At 46.4% G+C, this 26,228-nt stretch overlaps 2 protein-coding genes and 1 pseudogene across 3 annotated transcripts; 1 reads left to right on the top strand and 2 right to left on the bottom strand.

Annotated features, from left to right (window-relative positions):
• Positions 1-207: 207 nt before the first annotated feature.
• Positions 208-6,179, top strand: Cxcl16 (C-X-C motif chemokine ligand 16). 2 transcript variants are annotated; one of them, XM_070001627.1, is made up of 5 exons: positions 208-410; positions 711-849; positions 1,061-1,143; positions 4,848-5,252; positions 5,645-6,179. In XM_070001627.1, exons 1-5 carry the CDS (start codon positions 341-343, stop codon positions 5,725-5,727), a joined length of 780 nt encoding a protein of 259 aa, XP_069857728.1. In that variant the 5' UTR covers positions 208-340; the 3' UTR covers positions 5,728-6,179. The 2 variants fall into 2 exon arrangements, with proteins under 2 accessions (XP_069857728.1, XP_069857729.1); XM_070001628.1 differs by lacking the exon at positions 208-410 and adding an exon at positions 466-565.
• A 74-nt stretch (positions 6,180-6,253) lies between these two features.
• On the bottom strand, positions 6,254-10,015 carry Med11 (mediator complex subunit 11). The gene is made up of 3 exons (XM_070001629.1): positions 9,863-10,015; positions 9,509-9,639; positions 6,254-7,772 (listed from the first exon to the last, which is right to left on the bottom strand). The coding sequence occupies exons 1-3, from the start codon at positions 9,945-9,947 to the stop codon at positions 7,635-7,637; spliced, it is 354 nt and encodes a 117-aa protein (XP_069857730.1). The 5' UTR covers positions 9,948-10,015; the 3' UTR covers positions 6,254-7,634.
• Positions 10,016-12,208: 2,193 nt separating this feature from the next.
• On the bottom strand, positions 12,209-15,236 carry LOC138813189 (small ribosomal subunit protein uS11-like; annotated as a pseudogene).
• Between the last annotated feature and the right edge of the window lie 10,992 nt (positions 15,237-26,228).

Genomic DNA, 26,228 nt, shown 5'->3' with positions numbered 1-26,228 from the left:
ATGCGCAGCGGCCCCCTCATCCATCCCGGGCCGGCGCGGGGCGAGGCAGCTCCGCCTCCAGGGGCTCCCCCGTTGTGGGTGACGGGAGGCGGGCAGGGCACCCGCGGTCTGTTCCGTTCGGGACGCGGGACGCCGCGAGCGTGGGGCTGGCGGGCGCCCCGCGCCCCCCTCCCTCCTCGGCCGAGTTTGCACTCAGCGCCGCCGGCCCATCTAGGAACTCAGGCCAGGAGCGGGCGGGGAACAAAAGCCATCGAGCGATCCGTGGGACCTCGTACTCCCGAGCCTCTCGGGGAGCTCAGTCTGGGCGAGGTGGTCCAGGGCCACTCCTTCCCCCGCCACCATGAAGCTGGACTGGACGCCCCGGCCCCGCGCGCTCCTCGTCTTCTTGCTGTCACAGCTGACTCTGCCAGGTTAGTCCGATCAAGGCTCCCCGGAAGGAGCCGAGCCAGGGAGAGGAGGGCATTAAGGCCGCGGGGTTCAGAGGGGAGCGGGGCGCTGCGAGGACAGCGGCAGGGAAAAGCCAGGCGCCTGGGGATGAGAAGAAGCTGAGGACACCTGCGTCCAGGTGGGATTATGGGGGGGGGGAGGAGACGGGGTTTGAGGGTTGAGGCCGAGATCTAGAGGAAAGGCTTGGAGCTTCGGTAGATTAGGGGACGGTGGAAGAAGATTCGGGGCTGACCGCCTACCCCCCCCACGCGCCCCCCTTTCAGGAGATGGCAACGAGGGCAGCGTCGCTGGAAGTTGTCTCTGTGATAAGATAATCCCCTCCGGCCCCCGACCAGAGGTTAAGTTAATGGATCATATGCGAAAATATCTGAAAGCCTTCGACCGCTGTCCATTCTACATCAGGTAACCTCCCTGACCCGCAAGGCCCACCGGTTCGTGATTGACAGGTGTCTCAAGACCTTCTCTGGGGACGAACCTCCCTTTCTCTTTCTCCACTGGGGATTTCCAGTTCCTGCAGAACTTAATTTCTTGGGGATGATTTAACCCCTTTGGAATGAGGAAAAGTGGGGAAGTGAAGGTGGAGCCACATAGTCCAGATTGTGCTTTCTTATAGGTTCCACCTACATTCCCGCAAAGTTTGTGGGGGCAGCAAAGAGCCCTGGGTTCAAGAATTGGTGAGCTGCTTTGAGCACAAAGGTGAGAGTTTCTCTGCTTCTCAAGGGGGACTCTAAGGAAGAGGGGCTTCCACCTGCCAACCTCCTTGGCTATCATAGCCCTTTCTGCTCTGACACTGCATATTTCTAGAACTTTCTGACGCTGCCCAAAGTACTTTTATTGTTAAGTCCTTCTCCAACCCAACAGCATTCCTGATTTCTGCCAGATTATTCTACCACATGTGCCATGATTTACTTTTTATTTCCTTGAAATCACTATTGTTTATATATATAAAGTATATAATTTTAACAAACATATTTATATATAACATTATTATAGTTTAAATCACTTGAAGGCATTATTTTTGTTTTCCAGTATTTACTAATGAAAATTTAGGCATATATGTGTTAAAAGAACTGTACAGTGAAAAAATTTGGACTTACCATCTAGATTCCGATCTGCCTTTTTATATAGTAAAACAAATGTTATAATGTGTAATATTTATATTGATTTTCACAGCATTTTGCTATATTTGTTGCATGACCATTTCTCTATACAATATAAAGAGTTCAATGTTTTATAGTTTTGTGTGTATATGCTGGTACTGGAGTTTGGACTAAAATCTAGTGCTGTTGCAGAGCTTTTTCACTGACAGCTGGCACTCTGCCTCTTGAGCCACAGCTTCACTCCTGGATTTTTGGTGATTAATTGGAGATAAGTGTCTCATGGACTTTCTTGACTGGACTGGCTTTAAACTTTGATCCTCAGATCCTCCTGAGTAGCTTAGGTTTACAGGCATGAACCAACAGCAACTATTTCTTTTGGTGTGTGCCGGTACTGAGGTTTGAACTTGTCTCATGCTCTTGTTTAGCTTTTTCACCCAAGGCTGGTGCTCTACCATTTGGGTCATATGTCCACTTCTGGCTTTTTGGTGGTTACTTGGAGATAATAATCTCATGCAGCCAGGTGCCAGTGGTTCATGCCTGTAATCCTGAGTACTCAGGAGGTTGAGATCTGAGGATCATGGTTTGAAGTCAGCCCAAGCAGAAAAGCAGTTGAGACTCTTATCTCCACTAAACTTCCTTTAAAAAGCTGGAAGTGGAGCTATGGTTCAAGTGGTAGAGCACAGGCCTTGAGCAAAAGAAGCTCAGGGGGGCTGGGAAGGTGGCTCAGTGGTAGAGCACTTGCCTTGCATGCATGAGGCCCTGGGTTCGATTCCTCAGCACCACATAAGCAAAAAGAAAAAAGCCGGAAGTGGGGCTGTGGCTCAAATGGTAGAGTGCTAGCCTTGAGCTGAAGAGCTGAGGGACAGCGCCCAGGCCCAGAGTTCAGGCCCACGACTGGACCAAAAAAAAAAAAAAAAGAAGCTCAGGGGATGGTACCCAGGCCCTGAATTCAAGCTCCAGGACTGGCACCAAAAAAAAGAAACAAAGAAAGGAAGGAAGGAAGGAAGGAAGGAAGGAAGGAAGGAAGGAAGGAAGGAAGGAAGGAAGCAAGGAAGGAAGGAAGGAAGGAAGCAAGGAAGGAAGGAAGGAAGGAAGCAAGGAAGGAAGGAAGGAAGGAAGCAAGGAAGGAAGGAAGGAAGGAAGCAAGGAAGGAAGGAAGGTAGGCAGGCAGGCAGGCAGGCAGGCAGGCAGGTAGAGATCTGAGGATCACGGTTCAAAGCCAGCCCAGGCAGGAAAGTCTGTGAAACTCTTATCTCCAATAAACCACTAGAAAACCGGAAGTGGCGCTGTGACTCAAGTGGTAGAGAGCTAGCCTTGAGCTGAAGAGCTGAGGGATAGCGCCCAGGCTCAGAGTTCAAGTCCCACGACTGACAAAAATAAAAAAGAAGGAAGGAAGGAAAGAAAGGAAAAAGAAGAAAGACATCTCATGTTTTTTACTGCTCTGCTGGCTTAGAATTGCAATCCTCAGATACTGACCGCCCGAGGAGGATTACAGGTGTTAGCAACCAGCTGCTGGCTGCATTTTGCTTTTGAGGTTAAAAAAAGACACCCCAACCCCCCCAAAAAAACCCTACATACAAGGAAATGAATTTTAGTGCACAAGCCAATTTTGTAAAAAGTTATTTCACAACTTGTCCTTAGCAATGAAATCTGTGCAGTCACAAATTTGATGTGCTGATTCTCTTTTCTCCTAAAATAAGTACACAGCTATGAACACAAAATGGTCTTTGATAGTCTACTGAAGTTTCTTGCATATTGTCAGTGGTACTCATACTGTCTCCAGAACAGAAATCTATTTACTTCCTTTGATTCTTCCTGCTACCCTTGCCCTTGTTTCTACATTGCCTTCAGCAGGTGCTGCTCTCTCCTCTGCCACGGTGAGAGAGAGAGAGACAGAGAGAGAGAGAGGGGGGGGGGGAGAGAGAGAGAGAGAGAGAGAGAGAGAGAGAGAGAGAGAGAGAGAGAGAGAGAGAGTTTTCTTCATTGAGGAAGAAACCCAAGCCTCACACATATAAGAACTCTGCCACTGAGTTCCACCCCAGCCCTCTAGCTGTCCCCTCAAAATTCTCCCTGACCTACTACTTTCCCTTCTGTTGGACTGAGAACTTCATACCCTCAAATATCATACCTTAGCAATTGGGAAAACTGAAGATGCAAGAAATTCATTCTACACCCCCCTTTCTGTGTGACAGGTGGCCACAAGGAATTCTATAACCTACCTCACCTGAAAGGCCTAACACACTCATTTCATAAGGGTCTTGTCTTATATCCAAGGGCCAAGAAGAATCTAGACAGGGCTTGCTGGTGCCTCCCATTTTTGTTTCCAATTTTGTTTTTCCAATGTGGGAGAATGTACTAGGGATCAAAACTAAGGCCTTGCAAATGCTAGGCAAGGGCACTAGCACTGAACTACATCCCAGATCCCTCCCTGTTTATTACTACTAAATCATACCCTTCTTACACAATCATACTTCTATACAACTGCCATTCTTCATATCTAAGCATAAAAATATAGTTTTCAGTTGGGTGCAAGTAGCACATTCCTGTAATCCTAGCTCCTCAGGAGGCTGATCTGAGGGCTCACAGTTCAAAGCCAGCCTGTGCAGTAAAGCCTGTGAGACTCCAACTAACCTCCAGAAAACTGCAAGTGGTGCTGTGCTTCAAAGTGGTAGAGCCCTAACCTTGAGCAAAAGGAGCTCAGGGACAGCACCCAGGCCCAGAGTAAAAGCCTCAGGACTGGCAGAGAAACAGCAACAACAATGACCAATACACACACACACACACACACACACACACACACACACACACACACACACACACACAATAGATAGATATAGATAGATAGATAGATAGATAAATAGATAGATAGATAGATAGAAATAATATAGTTTTCCCTGGGTCACTGGACTCTTCTGAAGTCTGCCATGTCCCATAAAACATTTAGGTTTCCTTATGGCGTATCAGCCATGACTCAAGCCATGGATGATACCACTTTTTTTCCCCTACACTTGCAGGGTTGTTTTTTTTTTTTTTCCTTTTGTGCCAGTACTGGGGCTTAAACTCAGGGCTGAGAAGCTTTCCCTTAGTTTTTTTTCACTCAAAGTTAGCACCAAAAGGTGGCTAATTCTAGAGATGAGGATTGCTTCAATTTGAGGATTGAAATATGATCTTCAGATTTCAGCCTCTCAGTAGCCAGGATTATAGGCGTGAGCCACTAGCACCTGCTCACTGGTTTTGTTGTTGTTGGTTTTGTTTACACCTGTTCTGAGAGCCCTAAGTCCTTACATCTCTCCTCTCCAGAATGTGGAAGTGTTCATTGGAAGAAACTGATTGACCAGAAGCATTTGCCTCCCCCCAGCACCCTGATTCCCAAGCCCACAGAGGCAGCACCTCCAGACAAGAGCACTCTTGCCCAGCTGTGGCCTACCCAGCAGTCCACCCTCCCACCGGGGCCACTGCCTTCAGACAACCAGTTCACCCTCCTCAGTGAAACCACTACTCCCACTTCAGCCTATAGTGTTGGAGCTGGGCCTGAAGCTGCAGGGAACCATAAGCAGCAGGGAGAAAACAGAGCTGCTACAGCTAGCAGCACATCAGCTGTGGTGCCAGTGCTGTCCCTTTTGGCCATCACCTTCATCCTCACTGGAATCCTCCTCTTTATGCTATGCAAGAGGAAGAGGAAGAAGTCAGAAAAGTACTCCTCAGGTAACTGGACTTCTGAACCCCTCCTGGAGGGACTTACAGCCTTCTTGGTGCCCCTTGAGGTGGAGATTCTGCCCCTAGCAGGAAACCTAACATAGACACACTTATATTAAGGCTTTTTACATTATGGACTATGGGCTGTGAGGGAAGTCAGCCAGATCTCCTGAGTGGAGGCAAGAGGGTAGCTGCCATGAGCCTAGAGATGAGCGGACAGTACTTGGAACAACATGAAGAAAGATGAAGGCTGTTGATGCAGTCACAAGTCTATCCCTAAGCACTTACTGTGTACCATATCCTAGAGTTCGTATCTCAAGAGTCTCCAGCTTAAGCTCTTACCCCCTCCCCGATTCCTCTTGATCTCAGATCTTACCTCTGCATTTCTTTATTCTTTCCAGATTTGCAGCTCCAATGTACACTTGTGACACCAGACCCCAACACACCTGAGCCACAAATGGAAGCCTATAAGAGTACAGACTGAGCTGCTGTGGAAGCTAGGGAAGATGGGCATACAAGTGACCTACCACTAGGGTGTACTCCAGACCCTTTTTTGTTGTTGTTGTTGGTTGTGGGGCTTGAACTCTAGTGCCGTCCGTCAGTTCTTCAGCTCAAGATTAGCACTTTACCACTTAAGCCATAGCATTACCTCCGGTTTTCTGGTGGTTAATTGGAGATAACAATCTCATGGATGTTCCTGCCCAGGCTGGCTTTGACCTGTGTTCCTCAGAAATCAGGTGTGTCACAGGAACACCCCCACGCCGCCCCCCCCCCAAAAAAAAACCTCTTGATCCTCCTGGGTGCTAGGATTTTTGCTGTGTGACACCATACCTGGCAACTTATTTTTGGAAAACTGTGTCATACAATTCCTGGCTTATACTAGGCACCCTCTAATGATTAATATATGATTAACCTCACTGTCTTTTAGTACATTCTTAATGTTTAAAAAAAAAATCCAGGGGGGGAGGCTGAGAAGGGATGGGAAGGGTAAACAAAGGAGGAGGCTAAAATGCTTGATAAGAAATGTACTTACTATCTTGCCCATGTAATTGTAACCCCTCTGTACAGTATTTTCACAATAAAAAATAAAAAAAAGAAAAGAAAAAAAATCCAGTATTACAAAGATCTGTGGTTTGAAGGTGTAACTCTGTGACAAATACATGCCAGAAAAATTATCTTCTGGTTGTGCAGATAGGTTGGACAAAATTTGGTGGTACTAGGATTTGAACTCAAGTTTCATACTTAGTACCAATTACGCCATGCCTCCAATCTACTATTATTTTTCAGTAGGGTTTGAGCTTTTTTTGCCCAGGCCAACCTAAATTGAAATCCTACTTAAGCTTCCCAGGTAGCTAGGATGATAGGCACACACCACTATGCCAGCTTTTCTATTGAGATAGGGTCTCACTAACTTTTTGCTGGGCTTGCCTTGAACCACGATCCTCCAGATATCTACCTTCCTGAATACCTGCAATTACAGGCATGAGTCACTGCATCTGATTCTCTACATGCAGTTTTTTTTAACTATTAAAAATTATTTTTGGGACCAATGATTCTTCTTTCCACAGACATTGATTTCAAGTCCTTGTCCCCTTTCCCATAACGGCTGGCTTCAACTTCTCTGATGGTTCCCCAACACAAGGGTCCCTTTACACCAGCTGTTCCTCCACACTGACAGCTTTTCCAGGCCTCCCTCCTCAGTGGTTGCTGTACTGATACTGATATTTACACCCTTAATCTCTTGTATAACCCAGTGAGAATCTCTTCTATAAAATTGTTACTGCTGGGGCTGGGAAGGTGGCTCAGTGGTAGAGCACTTGCCTTGCATGCTCGAGGCCCTGGGTTCGATTCCTCAGCACCACATAAGAAAAAAAAAGCCGGAAGTGGCACTGTGGCTCAAGTGGTAGAGCGCTAGCCTTGAGCTGAAGAGCTGAGGGACAGCGCCCAGGCCCAGAGTTCAGGCCCCACGACTGGACCAAAAAAAAAAAAAAAATTGTTACTGCTTTTATTACTGAAACCAGTAGTTCTTGTTTTTGTGTCTTGCAACAATGAAGAAATTGTTCATTGGACCAAATCTTCAGGAAGCCTGGGGCTGGAGCATGATGTTCATAAGGAAGTGGGTTGGTCCAACCCACTGAGTCACCAACTCCAGTCTGAGCTTGTGTAGTGGAAAGCAGGAGCAATCTGCTGGAGGAGCCAAGGCACAAGTGTAGGCAGGCTTGGGCTTTCGTTTCTCCATTTCCATGTTCCCCCTTGTCCTAATCTCCTCTGCACATGAGGGCACGTTTGTATGTCAGTCTGTAGTCCCCATCCTGTGGGTCCTGTGGGTCTCCAACTGCCTCTGGGCACAGGTCACAGCCTCCCTCCATGTTCTGGGTTCTCCTCATTGCCTCAGTTCTCCAGCATCTGCTCACAGGTTCGGGCCACATCACCAAGCTTGAGGCGGGCATAATCTACACGTTTCAGAGCCATTTGACAGTCCTTCCTGGAAGAGTAACTGGAGCCTTCATGGGGTTGTCCTGTAGCCACCTACAGGACAGTTAAATATATTAATGGAGGACTGTCTACCTTACCTACCCTTAACTAGACTTTTGTGTGTGTGTGTGTGTGTGTGTGTGCGCGCGCGCGCGCGCACCAATACTGGAGCTTGAACTCAGGGCCTCAAGCTCTTGCTTGGCTTGTTTTGTTCAAGGCTGGTGCTCTACAACTTGAGCCACAGCTCTACTTCTGGCTCTTGCTGGTTAACTGAAGATAAGGGTCTAAAGGACTTGCTTGCCTGGGCTGGCTTATAACTGTGATCCTCAGATTTCAGCCTCTTCAGTAGTGAAGATTACAGGTGTGAACTACCAGCACTCAGCTCTTGTCTTTCTGTTCTGAGTTTTATTTATTATTCTGGTACCTTGGCAATCTAAGCAAACCACTTAATGTCTGTTAAACTCTTCTGTTAAATGAGGTGCCAGTAACTCCTTCCTAGAGTTGTAGGATAAAATAATGCAGAGTGCTTAGAATACTATTAATCTTAGTCAATTACAATAACAGTCATAAAGACTTTCTTTAGCCGGGCACTGGTGGCTCACGCCTGTAATCCTAGCTACTCAGGAGGCTGAGATCTGAGGATCACGGTTCAAAGCCAGCCTGGGCAGGAGAGACCGTGAGACTCCTATCTCCAATAAAGCACCAGAAAACCGAAAGTGGCGCTGTAGCTCAAGTGGTAGAGCGCTTGCCTTGAGCTGAAGAGCTGAGGGACAGCGCCCAGGCCCAGAGTTCAAGCCCCATGACCGAAAAAAAAAGACTTTCTTTACTTCTTTTTTTTTTTTTTTGACAGTCATGGGATGTGAACTCTAGGTTTGAGCACTGTCCCTCAGCTCTTCAACTCAAGGCTAGTGCTCTACCCCTTGAGCCACAGTGCCACTGCTGGCTTTTTCTGCTTATGTGGTGCTGAGGAATCGAACCTAGGGCCTCATGCATGCAAGGCAAGCACTCTACCCCTGAGCCACCTTCCCAGCCCCCCTATTTTTTTAGTAATTGAGTTTGAACTCAACACCTCCTGCTTGCTCTACCACTTAAGACAGGCCACCAGCCCTTCCTTATTTTCTAAACTGGGTCTAGCTTTTTGTCAAGAAGGCCTGAACCACGATACACCTAATGTAGTTGGGGTGACAGGCTGATATACTGGCACCCAGCTATTTTATTGGCGGAGATGTGGTCTGGTCTGGAACCTAGCTCCTCCAAGTCTCACCCTGCTAAGTAGCTAGGATTCCAGGATTCCAGCCCAGATGTAATCATCTGGAGTCTCGTGACCTGGAGTCAAGCAAAGTTTCTAGAAACAAAGTTCTGAGTCTTTGGTAATGTTTACATCCCATCTCCCACACTTCCCTATCCAGAAGCACAGGGGCCCTCTTTCTTTTCTTTCTTGTCAGGGGTGGAGTTTGAACTCTTGGTCTGGGCGCTATCCCTGAGCTCTTCAACTCTAGGCTAGCGCTCAACCTTGATCCGCAGCGCCCCCTTCTGTTTCCTGGTGGTTAACTGGAGATAAGAGTCTCGGGGACTTTCCTGCTAGAGCTGGCTTTGAACCGCAATCCTCAGATCTCAGCCTCCTGAGTAGCTAGGATTACAGGCGGCTCGTTATTTTCTTTTAGAGGAATAAACCCGCCATGGAAGGAGGGGGTCCTCCTGGCCGGGGTGGTGCCAGCTTCACAGGTCCGATCCTGCCCGGCTGGGGTTCGGGGGCCCGGGTTCCACGCGGCGCCTCGGACGACACCCACCTGGGTGAGGTAGCGGATCTGGGCCGACAGCTCGGCCTCCACGTGCTGCACCGAGGCGGTGAAGGCTGCCGCCTGCCGGTCGAGAAGTCGCTCGTTGGTTTTCTCCTTCGACAGCTCTAGGATCACGGTCCCTGACGGCAGAGAGGGAGGGGCTAGCCGGAGAAGGGCAAGGAAGCTCCAAACTAAGACAGCGGCTCCCCACCTTCCGCGCACGCGCCTACGACCTCCTCCCCCCCCCGCCCCGCCCCCACCCTGCCGCCTCCACGGCCCGGCGGACTCTCTGCGGTCAGCGCATGTGCGATGGCCACAGGCTCTGGCTTTCGCGCCCTGCCGTCCACCAGTCGCCTCCCGAACCTGCATTTTGGAGGATGGCTCCGATTTCCCGTTCTATGTCCTCCAGGGCGCGTAGTCGCTCGTTCGCCAGGCTGTAGGTAGCCATTGCTCTTCGGGAAAACCACGAGGTTTTGTCCTTTTGAGAAATGCGACGCTGGCGCCCGGAAATGGATATCGGTCCGCGCCTGCGTAGAAAGCACTCTAGAAAAACACTACAACTCCCAAGATACACGGTGCGGCCACACCCTTTTCAAAAGCTGCCCGGTGAACTACAACTCCCAGAGCATCCTGCGCCCGGCCAGGTCCACACCTCCACCAACAGTCCTTTTGTGGTCTAATGGCTTCTGGCTTGAGGCTATCAAACCTGTCCACTTTCGCTGACAGTGTCTTATTCTGCAAGAATTTCTAAGTGATGGCGATGGCATATGGGTGAAGGGTATTCCTCCGGACCAGTCTTGACCATGGGAGCTTGACTTGGTGAGTGTTATGTTTTCCAGAAGGCTTCTGGGACCAGGAGACCAGCTGAAACAGGAGATTATCCGTATGTTCTTGCATGCTAGATCCTTGCAGCCTTTTCCCCTTTTCTTTTCTGGTTACCTAGTGGCTTGGGGGATAAAGATGAATGACATGAAGCCAGGTGCTAGTGGCTCACTCCTGTAATCCTAGCTACTCAGGAGGCTGAGATCTGAGGATCATAGCTTGAAGCCAACCCTGGGCAGTCTGCGAGACTCCTTATTCACAATTAACCACCAAAGAGCCAGAAGTGGAGCTGTGGCTCCAGTGGTAGATTCCCAACCTTGAATGAAAAGGCTAAAGGCCAGCACCTAGGCCTGGAGTTCAAGGCCCAGTGTGTACACACACACACACACTAGCGTCTCACATGTCAGTGGAGTGGATGTCCAGGTGTATGTCAGGGAGCACCCAGTGTGTACACACACACACTAGCGTCTCACATGTCAGTGGAGTGGATGTCCAGGTGTATGTCAGGGAGCACAGAGAAAGGATTCTCAAAAGCTGCCTCTGTATCCCAAAGGGCTAACTAGATGAGAGCTTGGAGTAGAAAAGTGAACTAGCATTGGCAAATGAGTGGTTTTGAGACGAGAGCTAGCACATTTGGACTCTAGCAAAGGTTCAGGATTTTTCTTTTTCTTTTTCTTTTTTTTTTGCCAGTCCTGGGGATTGTTCTGGGCCTGGGCACTGTCCCAGAGCTTCTTTTGCTAAAAAATGGCACTCTACCACTTGAGCCACAGTGCCACTTGAGCCACAGTGCCACTTCTGGCTTTTTTCTATGTGGTACTGAGGACTCGAATCCAGGGCTTCATGCATGTAAGGCAAGCACTCTACCACTAAGCCCCATTACCAGCCCCAAAGGTTCAGTTTAAATGGAGTGTGGTGGTGGTTAGGTGTGGCAATAGGAAAAATGGAGTGGGGAGCTGAATCAGGAAAAGGATTACAAGTTGTCATTTGGATTTTCTTTTCTTTTTTTTTTTTGAGTCCGGTTGTGGGCCTGAACTCTGGGCCTGGGTGCTGTCCCTCAGCTCTTCAGCTCAAGGCTACCACTTGAGCCACAGTGCCACTTCTGGCTTTTTTCTTTTTGCTTATGTGGTGCTGAGGAATCAAACTCAGGGCCTCAGGCATGCAAGGCAAGCGCTCTACCACTGAGCCATCTTCCTAGCCCCCTGGATTTTAATTTCAAGGACAAAAATTATTCAAAGGATTTTTTTAGTAATTATATTGTGATCGGATTTACCTTTAAAAAATGTGTGTGTGTGTGTGTGTGTGTGTGTGTGTGTGTGTGTGTGTGTGTGTGTGTGTGTGTGTGTGTGTGTGTGTGTGTGTGTGTGTGTGTGTGTGTGTGTGTGTGTGTGTGTGTGTGTGTGTGTGTACTGGGGATTGAACTCAGGGTTTAGGTGCTGTCCTTTAGCCTTTTCATTCAAGGCTGGGGCTCTACCACTGGAGCCACAGCTCCACTTCTGGCTTTTTGGTGGTTAACTAGAGATGTGTCTCATGGGACTTTTGTACCTGGCTGACTTCAAATGAAGATCCTTAGACCTCAGCCTCCTGAATAGCTAGGATTACAGGCATGAACCACCAGCACTTGATAGAAGATACTCTTGCGAACCTAACAGAAAAATGAAACCAGGGTTGGGGTTGTAGCTCAGTGGTGGAGTGCTTGCCTACCAAGCAGGACACTTAGTTGGACACTTTATGGATCTGGCATTGAGCTTCATAGTTCCCCAGATCCTAATGATATATATCTGTGACTTGAATGCAAGGCCTGGGCACTATCCCTGAGCTTTTTTTTTTTTTTTTTTAAGTAGCTCACAGGAAGGCAATTTATTAACAAAATAATTTGAGGAGTCCAGTTCACCGACAATGACCACGGTGACCGCCCTTCCTGTGGGTGTTGTTGGAGGGGATGGGGGTCACATCCTCAGTCCTCCCAATCTTCATACCTGAGCAAGCAAGGACCCTGAGGGCTGACTGGGCTCCAGGTCCAGGTGTCTTGGTCCTGTTTCCACCTGTGGCCCGAAGTTTGATATGTAGGGCAGTGATTCCCAACTCCTTGCAACTCTGGGCCACATCCTGAGCAGCCAACATGGCAGTATATGGTGAGGACTCGTCTTGATCACCCTTCACCTTCATTCCACCAGTCACCCTGCAGATGGTTTCTTTGCCAGAGAGATCAGTGACATGGACATTGAAGGATGCAGATGTGGCAGATACCAAACACATTCTCTCCTTCAGCCACCTATTCCAAGGCTGATAACCAGTTCTTCCTTCTTTTCCTTCCCCTTATGAGGTGCTATTTCTGCAGGCTGTCGCTACCAGATTCTGCCACTAGAAAGAGCTGTTTGTACTCAAGGCTAGCACTTTACCACTTAAGCCACAGCTCCACTTCTGGTTTTGTTGTTGTTGTTGTTTAGTGGAGATAGGAGTCTTATGGACTTATCTGCCCTGGCTGGCTTTGAACTGCAAATCCTCAGATCTCAGCCTCCTAAGTAGGATTACAGGTTTGAGCCACCAATGCCAGGCAAAAGTTTTTTTTTGTTTTGTTTTGTTTTTTGTTTTGACAGCTATAGGGCTTGAACACAGTTTATGGGGTCTAACCCTGTTCCCTTTTGTTCAAGGCTAGTGCTCTGCCACTTTGAGCCACAGCTCCACTTCTGGTTTTTGAGTGGTTAATTGGAGATAAGAGTTTCATGGGGGCTTTTCGGCCTGGGCTGGCTCTGAACTCAGGAGGCTGAGATCTGAACTGTGATCCTCAGATCTCAGCTTCTTGAGTAGCTAGGATTACAGGTGTGAACTACTGGTACTGGCTATAAGATATTTTTCTTAAAAGTGGTCAAAGAAAGGGACAGAGTTAATAACCAGACTTCAGGAAGAAGCCAGCGAAAAGTGGCTGCATGGTAGCTGATTTATCAGTGTAGCTGTAAACTAAGCCAACAGTGAAGAAAGTTTGGGTTTACCCTTAAGTTAGTGGCCCTGCATACAGCTTGGGTGAAGGCGGTATTGAAATTGGGTTATTTGACACTGTCAGACTACCAGATCTCCTGGATCTTATGTATTTTGGTAAGGACTCTCCCTGCAATCCATTAGAATACTGGATATTTTTTTAATGTTGAAAGTGGGAAATAAAAGTATTTTATTTTTAGCTCGGAACAGAACCCAGGTCCCTTTCGATCAGTGAATTAAAAACAGATTAAATGAGAGTTTATCTACCAATGGTTTCTATAACTGACAATGAAAATTATATTTTCCATGTTAGAGACTGGAAGATACTCCTCAAGGGAATTTGATTAGTCAGAGAAAATACCTAATGAACATCGTGTATTCTCCAACAAAGCAGTTAGTTAGATCACACCATGGTGATCGTATCCACAGTGAGTAAGTCCCAGCTGTGTACATGGAATTTCTAGTCAATTTCTTAGCACCTCAGTCTTCCCTAGAGCTTGTGTTTATCCTGCCTCAGCTTTCTGAGAGCTAGGATTCTAGGTGCAAACAGCTCATTCTTAAATATGAGTATACAGAAAAAGGATTTCTAGATATTTGAAAAAACTTTCTAACATAGCCTGTTAACAGAGCTCTTAGGGTAGAGATACTAAAAAAAAGAAGAAGAAGAAGAAGTTAAATGGCTGGACACTGGTGGCTTTTGCTTTTAATCCTAGCTACTCAGGAGGCTGAGATCTGAGGATTGTGACCCAAGTCAGCCAGGGCAGGGAAGTCTGTGAGACTCTTATATCCAATTAACCACTAGAAAACTAGAAGTAGAGCTGTGGGTCAAAGTGGTAGAACACTAACCTTGAACAAAAGAGCTCAGGGACAGTGCCCAGACCCTGAGTTCAAGCCACACCGTCAACCAGAAACAAACAACCAAAAATAGAAGTGGAGCGGTGGCTCAAGTGGTACTAGCTTTGAGAAAATACTTAGGCACAGCAAGGGTCTAGGCCCTGAACTGGTACACATATACACACAGAAGTTAGGGGGTCATGGGCCTGCCTGTAGTCACAGAGGCTGAAGTGAGAGGGTGACTTAAATCCAGGAGTTTAGCTAGTCTGGACAATATATCAAGTCTCTCTGTCTCACTCCCTCTTTTTGAGACAAGATCTTATAGTGCAGGCTGGCTTTGAACTCACAACCCTCCTGGCCCATCCTCCTGAGTGCTGAGATTATAGGTGTGTTACCATACCAGATCCCTAGCTGTATTTTTTAAAGAGTGGGAGATGAGGAGGTGGGACTGAATACCAAAAATCACACTTGAAAAATCAAACCTGATGAAAGGAATGAAAAGTCCATTATGAGTTGGAAGAGAAATTGAGACACTGTCTCAGCAAATAAAGCAAAATGAAGCCAGGCTGTGGTTCAAGTGGTAGAGTGCTAGCCTTGAGTTGAAGAGCTGAGGGACAACAGTGCCCAGGCCCAGAGTTCCGGCCCCACAACCGACAGAAAGTAAGAAAGAAAGAAAGAGAGAGAGAGAGAGAGAGAGAGAGAGAGAGGGAGGGAGGGAGGGAGGGAGGGAGGGAGGGAGGGAAGGAAGGAAGGAAGGAAGGAAGGAAGGAAAAGAAAAAGAAGGAAAGGAAGGAAGGTAGGTACTCTCGCTAGGCACCCGTGGCTCACGCCGGTAATCCTAGTTTCTCAGGAGGCTGAGATCTGAGGATCACTGTTGAAAGCCAACCTAGGCAGGCAAGTCCCTGAGACTCTTATCTCCAATTAACCACGAGAAATGGAAGTGGAGCTGTGGCTCAAAATGGTAGAGCACTGGCCTTGAGCAAAAGAGCTCAGGAAAACTCTACAAGCCCTGAGCTCAAGTCCCATGACTGACAAAAAGAAAGAAAGAAATGTACTCTTTACCTGATTTATTGTTCACTGTATCCCCTTTGTACATCACCTTCATGATAACAATAAAAAGACTAAATTAAAAACAGAAAAAAAGCTTTTATGAGAAAACACCACATACTAAGGATCAGCAATCAGAATGGTACAGATCTTAATAGTAACACTCTAAGCCAGGTGTGGTAGTATTTGCCTATAATCCTAGCACTCCTATAATCCTAGCAATCCTATTGTCTATAGATCTAGGCATGATGATTGAAAGTTTTTGGCCAATCTGAGACTCTTATGTCCAGTTAGCCAGCAAAAAGCTGTAAGTGGAGCCATGGTTCAATTGGTAGAGTGCTAGCATTGAACAAAAAAGGTCAGGGACAATGTTCAGGTCCTGATTTTAAACCAGAGGTCTAGCACCAGAAAAAAATCAAACGTAAAAAGTAATTCTAGAGGTGTGACCTAAGTGGAAGAGTGCCAGCCTAGTAAGCTCAAGGTCCTGCAGTCAGACTCCAATACTGAATAAGAAATGGGAGGAAATGGCTTCCCACCTGGCTGTGTCAGGGTGAAAGCTAACGATGCAGTGTCTGTTTTTCTCAGTGATTCAGTTAACTTAATTATCACTAATACTATTTTTTTTGTACTGGTCCTGCGGCAGTCTAGCACTCTACCACCTGAACCACAGCTCCACCCTGGCTTTTTCTGTTATTAATTGGAGATAAGAGTCTTGTATACTTTTCTTCGACCAGGCTGGCTTCGAACCACAATTCTCAGATTTCAGCCTTCTGAGTAGCTAGGATTATAGGCATAAGCCACTGGTACCCAGCTTCACTTAATTTATTTTAAAGCATAAAACAGTTGAGTATGAGCAGTTCATTTTGTTCCATGAATCACACAAGGATCAAGGCTTGTAGTGTAGAATCTACATTCAAAAGTATCTACTCCAGCATCATTGGCATTACCTAGAAACTTAGCAGGAATGTAGAACTTCAGTGCCTATCCAAAACTGACTTACTATCTGTGTTTTACGATTCCCAATATTTGTATGTGCAATAAAACTTGAGCACTACTGTAATGTATTATTGCTTATTATTGTAAGGAGAAAAGTATGCATTACCTGAATTGTGGAAAGGCAACTCCTCTGTACAACACCTTAAAAATAACAGTAAAATTGTATATTTAAAAAATATATGAGTTGGGGCTGGGAAGGTGGCTCAGTGGTAGAGTGCATGCCTTGCATGCCAGAGGCCCTGGGTTCGATTCCTCAGCACCACATAAGCAAAAAGAAAAAAGCCGGAAGTGGCGCTGTGGCTCAAGTGGTAGAGCGCTAGCCTTGAGCTGAAGAGCTGAGGGACAGTGCCCAGGCCCAGAATTCAGGCCCCATGACCGAACCCCCCCCCCCCAAAAAAAATATATATATGAGTTGCTAATCTGGGATGGGTGGCTCAAACCCATCCTGTAACACACACACACCTGTAACTCTAGGTACTCAAGACATTGAGATCTGAGAATCACAGTTCAAAGCCAGCCTGAGCAAGGAAGTCCATGAGACTCTTATCTCCAATTAACCACCACAAAGCCAGAGAGTGGAGGTATGGCTCAAGTGGTAGAGTGCCAAACTGGAGTGAAAAAGAGCTGAGGGACAACACCCAGATCCTTGGTTCAAGCCCCTAGTTCCGACACATGTAAATAAATAACAAAACAACAAAAAATAGAGTTGCTCCTGTCTCTGGGCTGCAGCTGGAAGAAAGGGGAAAGAAAAATGTGGAGGAGGCACACCTGTGTCCAGTCCACAAGGACGTGGCCCAAATCATTTACATTTTTACTCACTGCATAGAAGAAAGATTAGTACATGGTTTCATGTGCCTCTAGGGTTCTGGGAAATACAATCCTTTCCTAGCCAGTTTAACTAGTATATCCTCAGAAAAGAATAGATTTTAGAGGGTAACTAGAATTTCTCACAGCCAAATTCTCACTCAAGAATATAAAACAAAGACATTGGAATGCAAAAATTTTCAAAAATTTTCTTTTATGTTCATCTTTTCTCAGGAAGTTATTGGAGTTAGACCAGGACGAGAAAGATACACGACCCAGGAACTATGGCCTTAACTCATGAAAGGGACCAGGAGCCTCAGGAACATGGCAAAGGGAACCCAGGGCAACAGGCCAGAAGAATATCCACTCCTAATAGAAGGTTTCTGGAGAGATTTTTTTCAAGGAATTGAAAGAGATGAACGTGTGTGTGTGTGTGTGTGTGTGTGTGTGTGTGTGTGTGTGTGTGTGTGTGTGTGTGTGTGTGTGTGTGTGTGTGTGTGTGTGTGTGTGTGTGTGTGTGTGTGTGTGTGTGTGTGTGTGTGTGTGTGTACACACTAGGGTTTGAACTCAGGACCTTATGCTCTTGCTTACCTTTTAGCTTTTTCACTCAAGGCTGGTGCTCTACCACTTGAGCCTTTTGCTACTTAAGTGGAGATAAGAGTCTTTTGGGTCTCTCAGTTTATTTCCCCTTGGCTGACTTTCAACCTCGGTCCTCAATCTCAGTCTCCTGAATAGGATTACAGGTGTCAGCTACCAGTACCTGTTTTTATGGAGTGAATTGAGATGACAGGTAACTGCCTCCCCTCTTCCCCTCATTACTAAGGTTTAACATAAGGCCTTGTGTTTACTTGGTAAGTGCTCTACCACTTATGCCTGCAGTCCTAGATAGACTTTTAGGAGACAGAGCTCAATTAGTGATAAATTAAGAGAATAAGCACATTTTAAAAAGACCATGATTCAGAGAAAAAAACAAAATTGTTTAAGAAGAGAAAGGCAATTATAAGATAGTACATGACTCAACTGTAAATAATCTTTGCATAGGCATAATTAGATACTACATATTGATCCAATCTCAAATGACAGGATTCTCTTGGGAAGAATAGGGGCAGGATGGAAATCATTTCATGATAGAAGAGAAGGCAAAAAGGGCTCCATTGTCATCTCCAGAGGTAGAAAGTCAGTAGACGATTCTTAAAACAAAAATCAAGAAGATGCAAAATAAGTATGTTTAGAAATCCAGGCACTGGTGGTTCAGGCCTGTAATCCTAGCTACTCAGAAGACTGAGATCTGAGGATCACAATTTGAAGCCAGCCTTGACTCTTGGTGCCAGTCCTGGGGATCGGGTGCTGTCCCTGAGCTTTTGTGCTCAATGTTAGTGTTCTGGGACTTGAGCCATAGCTCCATTTCTGGATTTTTGGTGATTAATTAGAGATAAGAGTCTTATGGACCTCCCTGCTTGGGCTGGCTCTGAATCACAATCCTCAGATCTCAGCCCTCTGAGTAAGTAGGATTATAGGTTTGAGTTGCCTGAGCCCAGCTCTAGAGGAGAGGTTTTGCCTTTAGTTTCCTTCCTCCTCTTTTCCTCCATTTCTCCCTTCAATGGAAGAGAGTTAGATGGGCTTATTTACCATAGAGGAAAAGCCCAAAGAGATAGAGGCTGAAGAGAAGTGAGTGGTTTGATTAATCAAGGCCTTTGAGTGGAAGGAGAAACATGAGCACTGGAAAAGTGTCTTGAACCTTGATAGTACAAAATTGGTATAGATGTCAGTGTTTGTCAGTGGGAGGCAAAAGAGGAAATCATTCATCCCTCCTTGCCTCATCTCTGTCAAAGTGGGGGAGTAGTTATGAGAAGGTAGAAAATTAGTAGGGTGGGAACAGGAGGGGAAGTAATGGACATAGTGAAGGCAAGAAGATATCAAGTACGGGAGGCCTCGCTTAAGTTAGAGATTGAGTAAGTATGTATATACGTGTGCATTTGCTGGTCCTGGGCTTGAACTCCACCTGAGGACTGTCCCTGAGCTTTTCTGTTTAAGGCTACTACTCTGCCACTTGAGCTGCAGCTCCACTTCTGGTCTTTTTGCTAATTAATTAGAGATAAGAGTCTCTTAGGGCTGGGAAGGTAGCTCAGCGGTAGAGTGCATGCCTTGCAAGCATGAGGCCCTGGGTTCGATTCCTCAGCACCACATAAACAGAAAAAGCCGGAAGTGGCGCTGTGGCTCCAGTGGTAGAGCGCTAGCCTTGAGCTAAAGAGCTGAGGGACAGTGCCCAGGCCCAGAGTTAATGCCCATGACCAGCAAAAAAAAAAAAAGTCTCTTAGACTTTTCTGCCCAGGCTGGCTTTGAACCATGGTCCTCAGAACTCAGCCTCCTGAGTAAACTAGGATTACAGGCATGAGCTACCAGTGCCCAGCATTTATTTTTTGATGATACTGGGCCTTGCTAGGCAGGAGCTCCACCACTTGAGCCATGCTCCAATTCTTTGTGCTTTAATTATTATTTTTTTTTTCGGGGGGGGAGTCCAGTCGTGGGGCCTGAACTCTGGGCCTGGGCACTGTCCCTCAGCTCTTCAGCTCAAGGCTAGCGCTCTACAACTTGAGCCACAGCGCCACTTGCAGCTTTTTTCTTTTTGCTTATGTGGTGCTGAGGAATCGAACCCAGGGCCTCAGGCATGCCAGCCCCAACAGAAGACTAGAAGGGTTTTTTTGTTTGTTTGTTTTTTGAATTGTCGGCCATGGGGCTTGAACTCTAGGCCTGGGTGCTGTCCCTCACCTCTTTACCTCAAGGCTAGTGCTCTACCACTTGAGCCATAGCACTACTTCTGGCTGAAGAATCTAACCCAGGTCCTCATGCATGCAAAGCAAGCACTCTAACCACTGAGCCACCTTCCCAGCCCGCTTTAATTATATTTTTCAGGTTAGGTTGTGAGTTTTTGCCTGGGCTTAGTCTCAGGCTGCAACCTTCCTATCTTCAGCTACCTTGTACCTCCTTGAAGAGGAGTATACCACCACACCTGGCTTATTGTTTGAGATTGGGTCTTGCTAACTTTTTTTTTTGTGGGGGGGGTCCAGTTATGGGGCCTGAACTCTGGGCCTGGGCGCTGTCCCTCAGCTCTTCAGCTCAAGGCTAACTAGCACTCTACCACTTGAGCCACAGCACCACTCCCGGCTTTTTTCTTTTTGCTTATGCTGAGGAATTGAACCCAGGGCCTTATACATGCAAGGCAAGCGCTCTACCACTGAGCCACCTTCCCAGCCCCAGTTGCTAACTTTTTTTGCCCAGGCTAAGATTGAACTGTCATCTTTCACCTCCCAAGCAACTGTGATTACACCTGGGGCTTGAACTCAGGCTGTGGGTGCCATCTCTGAGATTCTTTTTGTACAAGGTTAGTGCTCCATCACTTGAGCCACAGCTCTACTTATGGCTTTTCCCCCTTTCCTTCCCTTTCATTTTCTCTTTTTCTAGTTTCCTTTCCCTGTCTTTCTTTTTTTGATTAGTTGATTGTAGATAAGAGTCTCATAGACTTTCCTTCCAGGGCTGGCTTTGATCACAATCTTTAGATCTCCGCCTCCTGAGTAGCTAGAATTACAGGCATGAGCCTCCAGCACTGGTCAGACTAAATTTTTCATGGCCTCAAATCCACAGCTAGTGCCTAACACAGTATTGATATCTAGAATGTGTTAAAAAATATTTGTTAAGGGGCTGGGAAGGTGGCTCAGTGGTAGAGCGCATGCCTTGCATGCCTGAGGCCCTGGGTTCGATTCCTCAGTACCACATAAGCAAAAAGAAAAAAGCCGGAAGTGGCGCTGTGGCTCAAGTGGTAGAGCGCTAGCCTTGAGCTGAAGAGCTGAGGGACAAGCGCCCAGGCCCAGAGTTCAGGCCCCATGACCGGACCCAAAAAAAAATATTTGTTAAGCTGGGTGCTGGTGGCTCACATCTGTAATCCTAGCTACTCAAGAGGCTGAGATCTGAGGATCATGGTTCAAGGCCAGCCTGGGCAGGAAAGTCTTCAAGACTCTTATCTCCAAATAATCACCAGAAAACTGGAAGTGATGCTGTGGCTCAAGTAGTAGAGTGCTCACCTTGAGCTGAAGAGTGCAGGGATATCGCCCAAGTTCAGAGTTCAAGCCCCACCACCACCACCACCAAAACAAAATAATTTGTTGATGCCAGCTGTGGTGGCTCATGCCTATAATCATAGCTCCTCAGGAGGCTGAGATCTGAAGATAGTGAGTCAGAGCCAGCCCCGATAAGAAAGTCTAGGAGACTCTTTATGTCCATTTAACCACCAAAAAGCTGGTAGTGTAGCTGTGACTCATGTGGTAGAGCACTAGCCTACCCCTGAGTGAAGAAGCTCAGAGACAGCACCCAGAGAGTTGAGCTCAAGCCCCAGTACCAGCACACACACATATACAAATAGACATATTTATTGAATTAGTTGAGTGCCAGTGAGTCAGGACTGTAATTGATTTGAGAGCACCCAGAGCAAAACCCTTTGTACCTCCACCTATCTCCACTAGTAGCTGGAATCACTGGGTGTGGTGGCATGCCACTATCATCCTCATTAAGTGGGAGGCTGAGATCAGGAGGATTGTGGTTCCAGGACAGCCTAGGCTAAAATGTCTTGAGATCTCATCTCAGCAGCAAAAGCTGGGCATGGTGGTGCATTCTAGCTTGCAATCCCAGATATAAAGTGGTGGAATCATGGTCTTAACTGGCCTGGACAAAAAAAAAAAAGTCCCTATCTCAAAAATAACTAGAAGCCGGGCGCTGGTGGCTCACGCCTGTAATCCTAGCTACTCAGGAGGCTGAGATCTGAGGATCGCGGTTCAAAGCCAGCCAGGGCAGGAGAGACCGTGACACTCCTATCTCCAATAAACCACCAGAAAACCGGAAGTGGCGCTGTAGCTCAAGTGGTAGAGCGCTCGCCTTGAGCTGAAGAGCTGAAGGACAGCGCCCAGGCCCAGAGTTCAAGCCCCACGACCGACAAAAAAAAAAAAAAAAAACTAGAATAAAAATGGATAGAGGAACTGGGTGCCACTGACTCATGCCTGTAATCTATCTACTCAGGAAGCTGAGATCTGAAGATAGAAGTTCCCAGCCAGCCAGGGTAGGAAGTTCTATAAGATCAAGAAATTCCCTGACATTCTTATCTCCAATTACCCACCAAACAAGCCAGAAGTGAAGCTGTTGCTCAAGTGGTAGAGGGCTAGCCTTGAGCAAAAAATAAAAGCTCAGGGATGATTCAAGCTGTAGGACCCTAAGTTCAAACCCTAGTACCTCAAAAAAAAAAAAAAAAAAAAGAAGTCTTGTTTTATTTTGTCCCCTGCCTCCTTTGGCAGCACACATTAACCCCCAATTTAGAGTGAAGAGGTGCTGGATAGGTTTGAGAGCATGTAAAGCAAAGGAGGAAAAACTGACCATCAGATAGTGGTTGATAAGATCTTGAAAAAAAGCAAAGTGTTAAAATTGTGCAAGTTTCAAATTGTGAAGAAACTGTAATGCCAAAGGCTAGTGACAAAAAAAAAACCAAAAAACCAAAAACCTAAGACAAAAAAATAAAAACCTAAGACACTGACTACCTTAAAATAAAATAAATGTATATATATAAATAATAAAATAAATGTATATATATATATATATATATATTTAAAAAATGCAAGGGACTGGGAAGGTGACTCAATGGCAGAGTGCTTGCCTTGCAGGCATGAGGCCCTGGGTTGGATTCCTCAGCACCACATAAGCAGAAAAAAAAAAGCCGGAAGTGGCACTGTGGCTCAAGTGATAGCGCACTAGCCTTGAGCTGAAGAGCTGAGGGACAGCGCCCAGGCCCAGAGTTCAGGCCTACTACCGGGACCAAAAAAAAAAAAAATGTGGGCTGGGAAGGTGGCTCAGTGGTAGAGAGCTTGCCTTGCAATGCATGAGGCCCTGGGTTCGATTCCTTAGCACCACATAAGCAGAAAAAGCCGGAAGTGGCCCTGTGACTCAAGTGGTAGAGCTCTTGCCTTGAGCTGAAGAGCTGAGGGACAGCGCCCAGGCCCAGAGCTCAGGCCCCACAACCGGCGGAAAAAAAAAAAAATGTGACAAACCAGAAAAAATATTTACCAAGTTTTTGACAAAGGACTAATTTCTTTTTCTTTTTTTTTTTTTTTTTGTGGTGCTGGAGATTGAAACTAGGGCCTTGGGCATGCTAGGCAAGCACTGTATGACTGAACTACATCTCTAATGAATTTTTTAATACATAAAGGACTATTGAAAGTACATTAAGAAAAAAGAGGGGTGAGCTGTAGCTCATTGTGAGAGCACTTGCCTAGAGTGTGTGAAGCTCTAGGTTTGATCTCCAGCACTTTACACTCCCACAAAGGAAGAAAGGAAGGAAGGAAGGAAGGAAATCAACCTGAAAACTTGGCTTCATTCTCACTCATAATCAAAGAAATGTAAATTAAAACTCAAGTAATACCGTATTTCACCTACTCAACTGAACCAGCAATTCTGGTTTTTTTCTTTTTTTTGGGTCAGTAGTGGGGCATGATCTCTGGGCCTGGGCACTGTCCCTTAGCTCTTCAGAGCGAGCACTCTACCACTTGAGCCACAGCACCACTTCCAGTTTTCTGGTGGTTAATTGGAGATAAGAGTCTACTAGACTTGCACCAGGCAGGCACTGGTGGCTCACGCCTGTAATCATAACTACTGAGGAGGCTGAGATCTGAGGATCACGGTTCAAAGCCATCTTGGGCAGGAAAAATCCATGAGACTCTTAGCTTCAGTAAACCACCAGAAAACCGAAAGTGGTGCTGTGGCTCAAGTAGAGTGCTCTCCTTGAGCTGAAGAGCTGAGGGACCGCGCCCAACCCCAGAGTTAAAGTCTGACAACCACAAAAACAAAACAAAACAAAACAAAAAAAGTGGATCTGTCTGTACTACTTAAGGAATGCTATTCTAGATAACACTATTAAGGGAAAAAACCTAGGTGTAGAGGAGTTTATAATCTGCTGTCCTGTTTTTAAGGTAAGATAGTGAATGCCAGAAACTCAGTTATGTTTGAGGATTAGAAAGAATGGATCTCAGGGAGGATAACTCAGGGACTGATAGTGGTTGTCTCTGGGAAAGAGAAATGGGGAGCTGGGATGGTGGGTTGTTGACTGCTTGTCTTTCTTTTTCTTTTTCTATTTTTTAACAATGTGTATTACCTTCATAAAAAACAATAAAAATATGAAAAGCTTTTTTTAAAAAGGCAGTATTCTCATCATGTGTGTTAATGCTACATCCAGATCCATAGATGGTTCTTGCAACCCTCTGACTTGCTATCCAGGTAGTGGAGAGCAGAATCTGGATCTGTATTGCCTCGTTGGGGGTTCTGATTCATCTAGAGAAGTTTGAGTCTGTCAGCTCAGAGGACAAGGAGTGGGGCCATGGGCGTCAAGGCTGCTAGAGGGGAAGGTTCTAGAAAGGATGGTTGTTCCATTTCACCAAGCCAGCATGGTCAGGGCACATTGCCCTGTGGCAGGGTAAGCAAGGTCATTGGTATTTTGGAAGCATTTAAAGTGTGGATAAGTCATGAATAAATTAAATTTCAGGAGCCTTGGTGTAGACTAAGTGCCCATATGAGCTGTCCCCCTACCTTGCCTCTGCTTAGCTGTCCCAGGCTCTGGTCTCCATTTTAGAGTTCCTAGAATGTGCTATTCCTCTTGGCCTTCATGTGCGGTGTTGCCATTGTCCAGAATGTTCATCCCTGTAAAAAGGTTTTACTCATCTTTCAGTTCCCTGGTTAAAGGTCATTTCCTCCATGGAAATTGTCCCCAAACTGCAACCTCGTCACATTCCCTCTCTCACATTCTCATAGCTCCTATACTTCTGGGGACATAGGGAACATAATTCAATAACTAGGGAATGACTCAATGTTTATTTCTGTTCCCTATGGCACATCATAGGCTCAAACCAAGATTGCTCATGGAATGAGCAATAAATGGAACCTTAAGAAAAATGGAGAACAGGAGAGTTAAGAAAGGGTAATTGAGTTGGGCATGGATGGCTCACTCCTAAATCCTAGCTACTCAGGAGGCTGAGATCTGAGGACCAAGGTTCCAAGCCAGCTGCTAGAGACGTATCTCTTCTCAGCAATTAACCACCAAAAAGGTACGAAGGTTGGGGCTGGGAAGGTGGCTCAGTGGTAGAGCACTTGCCTTGCATGCATGAGGCCTTGGGTTCGATTCCTCAGCACCACATAAGCAGTAAAAAAAAAGCCGGAAGTGGTGCTGTGGCTCAAGTGGTAGAGCGCTAGCCTTGAGCTGAAGAGCTGAGGGACAGCGCCCAGGCCCAGAGTTGAGGCCCCACGACCGGACCCCCCCCCCCCAAAAAAAAAAAAAAAAAAAGATGTGAAGGTGTAGCTCAAATGGTAGAGGGGGTAAATACCTGATAAAATCCCTTGGCACAATTAAAAAAGAGATCACCTGTAGGCCCAACAGGGCCTGACTAAAGTGTTGCCAACTCCTTCCTGTCCAGTCTGGAGCTTTGGTCAGGCCTGTATTTTTTTTCTTTAAATTATTATTATCAGTTCTGGAGCTTGAACTAATGGCATGGGTGCTGTCCTGGAGCTCTTGCTCAAGGCTAGTGCTCTACCACTTTGAGTTTCAACACCATTTCCGGTTTTCTGGTGGATTACAGCTAACTCTCATGGATTTTCCTACCTGGGCTGGTTTTGAACCACAATTCTCAGATCTCAGCCTTCTGAGTAGCTAGGATTACAGGCATGAGCCACCAGTGCCTGGCCTCAGTCTTAATACAAGTCATGGGAACATCTTTAAGATACTGGTCCTAGGACTTGGGCCTACTGCAGCATGACAACGCATGACTCCTGGCTACCCATGGCCTGGGCTTCTGGCAGCGTCTGCCTAGTGAGGCATGCAAATATGGTTCCATTGAGTCCCAACAGTGCACTGCTTGAGCAATCATAAAGAACAGTAGAAACAAACCCAAGTGGGTCAAGCCACAGTGAGGTTATGTGTGAGAACCTGCTTTGCCCAACTCCAGGGATCACCTCGTGTGCAGGAAAGTTAGTTATTCCTCCTGCCGATGGCTTACATTTACTTTGTGGTTGTACCCTTGAGTGTGGACTGACTAAATCAAGTTTCAGTGTTTACCTTGGAACACAGCAACTGTACAATCATTCAATAAGCATTTATTGATAGTCAGTGTCAGGTGCCCTGTGGTACAGAAAAGCCCCAATGAACACTATACACATCTTAAATGCTACA

This window comes from Dipodomys merriami, unplaced genomic scaffold (genome assembly GCF_024711535.1).
Source record: "Dipodomys merriami isolate MVZ:Mamm:240054 unplaced genomic scaffold, mDipMer1.0.p SCAF_59, whole genome shotgun sequence".
Lineage (NCBI taxonomy): Eukaryota > Metazoa > Chordata > Mammalia > Rodentia > Heteromyidae > Dipodomys > Dipodomys merriami.
The sequence above is the reverse complement of the archived record's forward strand: the minus strand, read 5'-3'. Positions and strand labels throughout refer to the sequence as shown.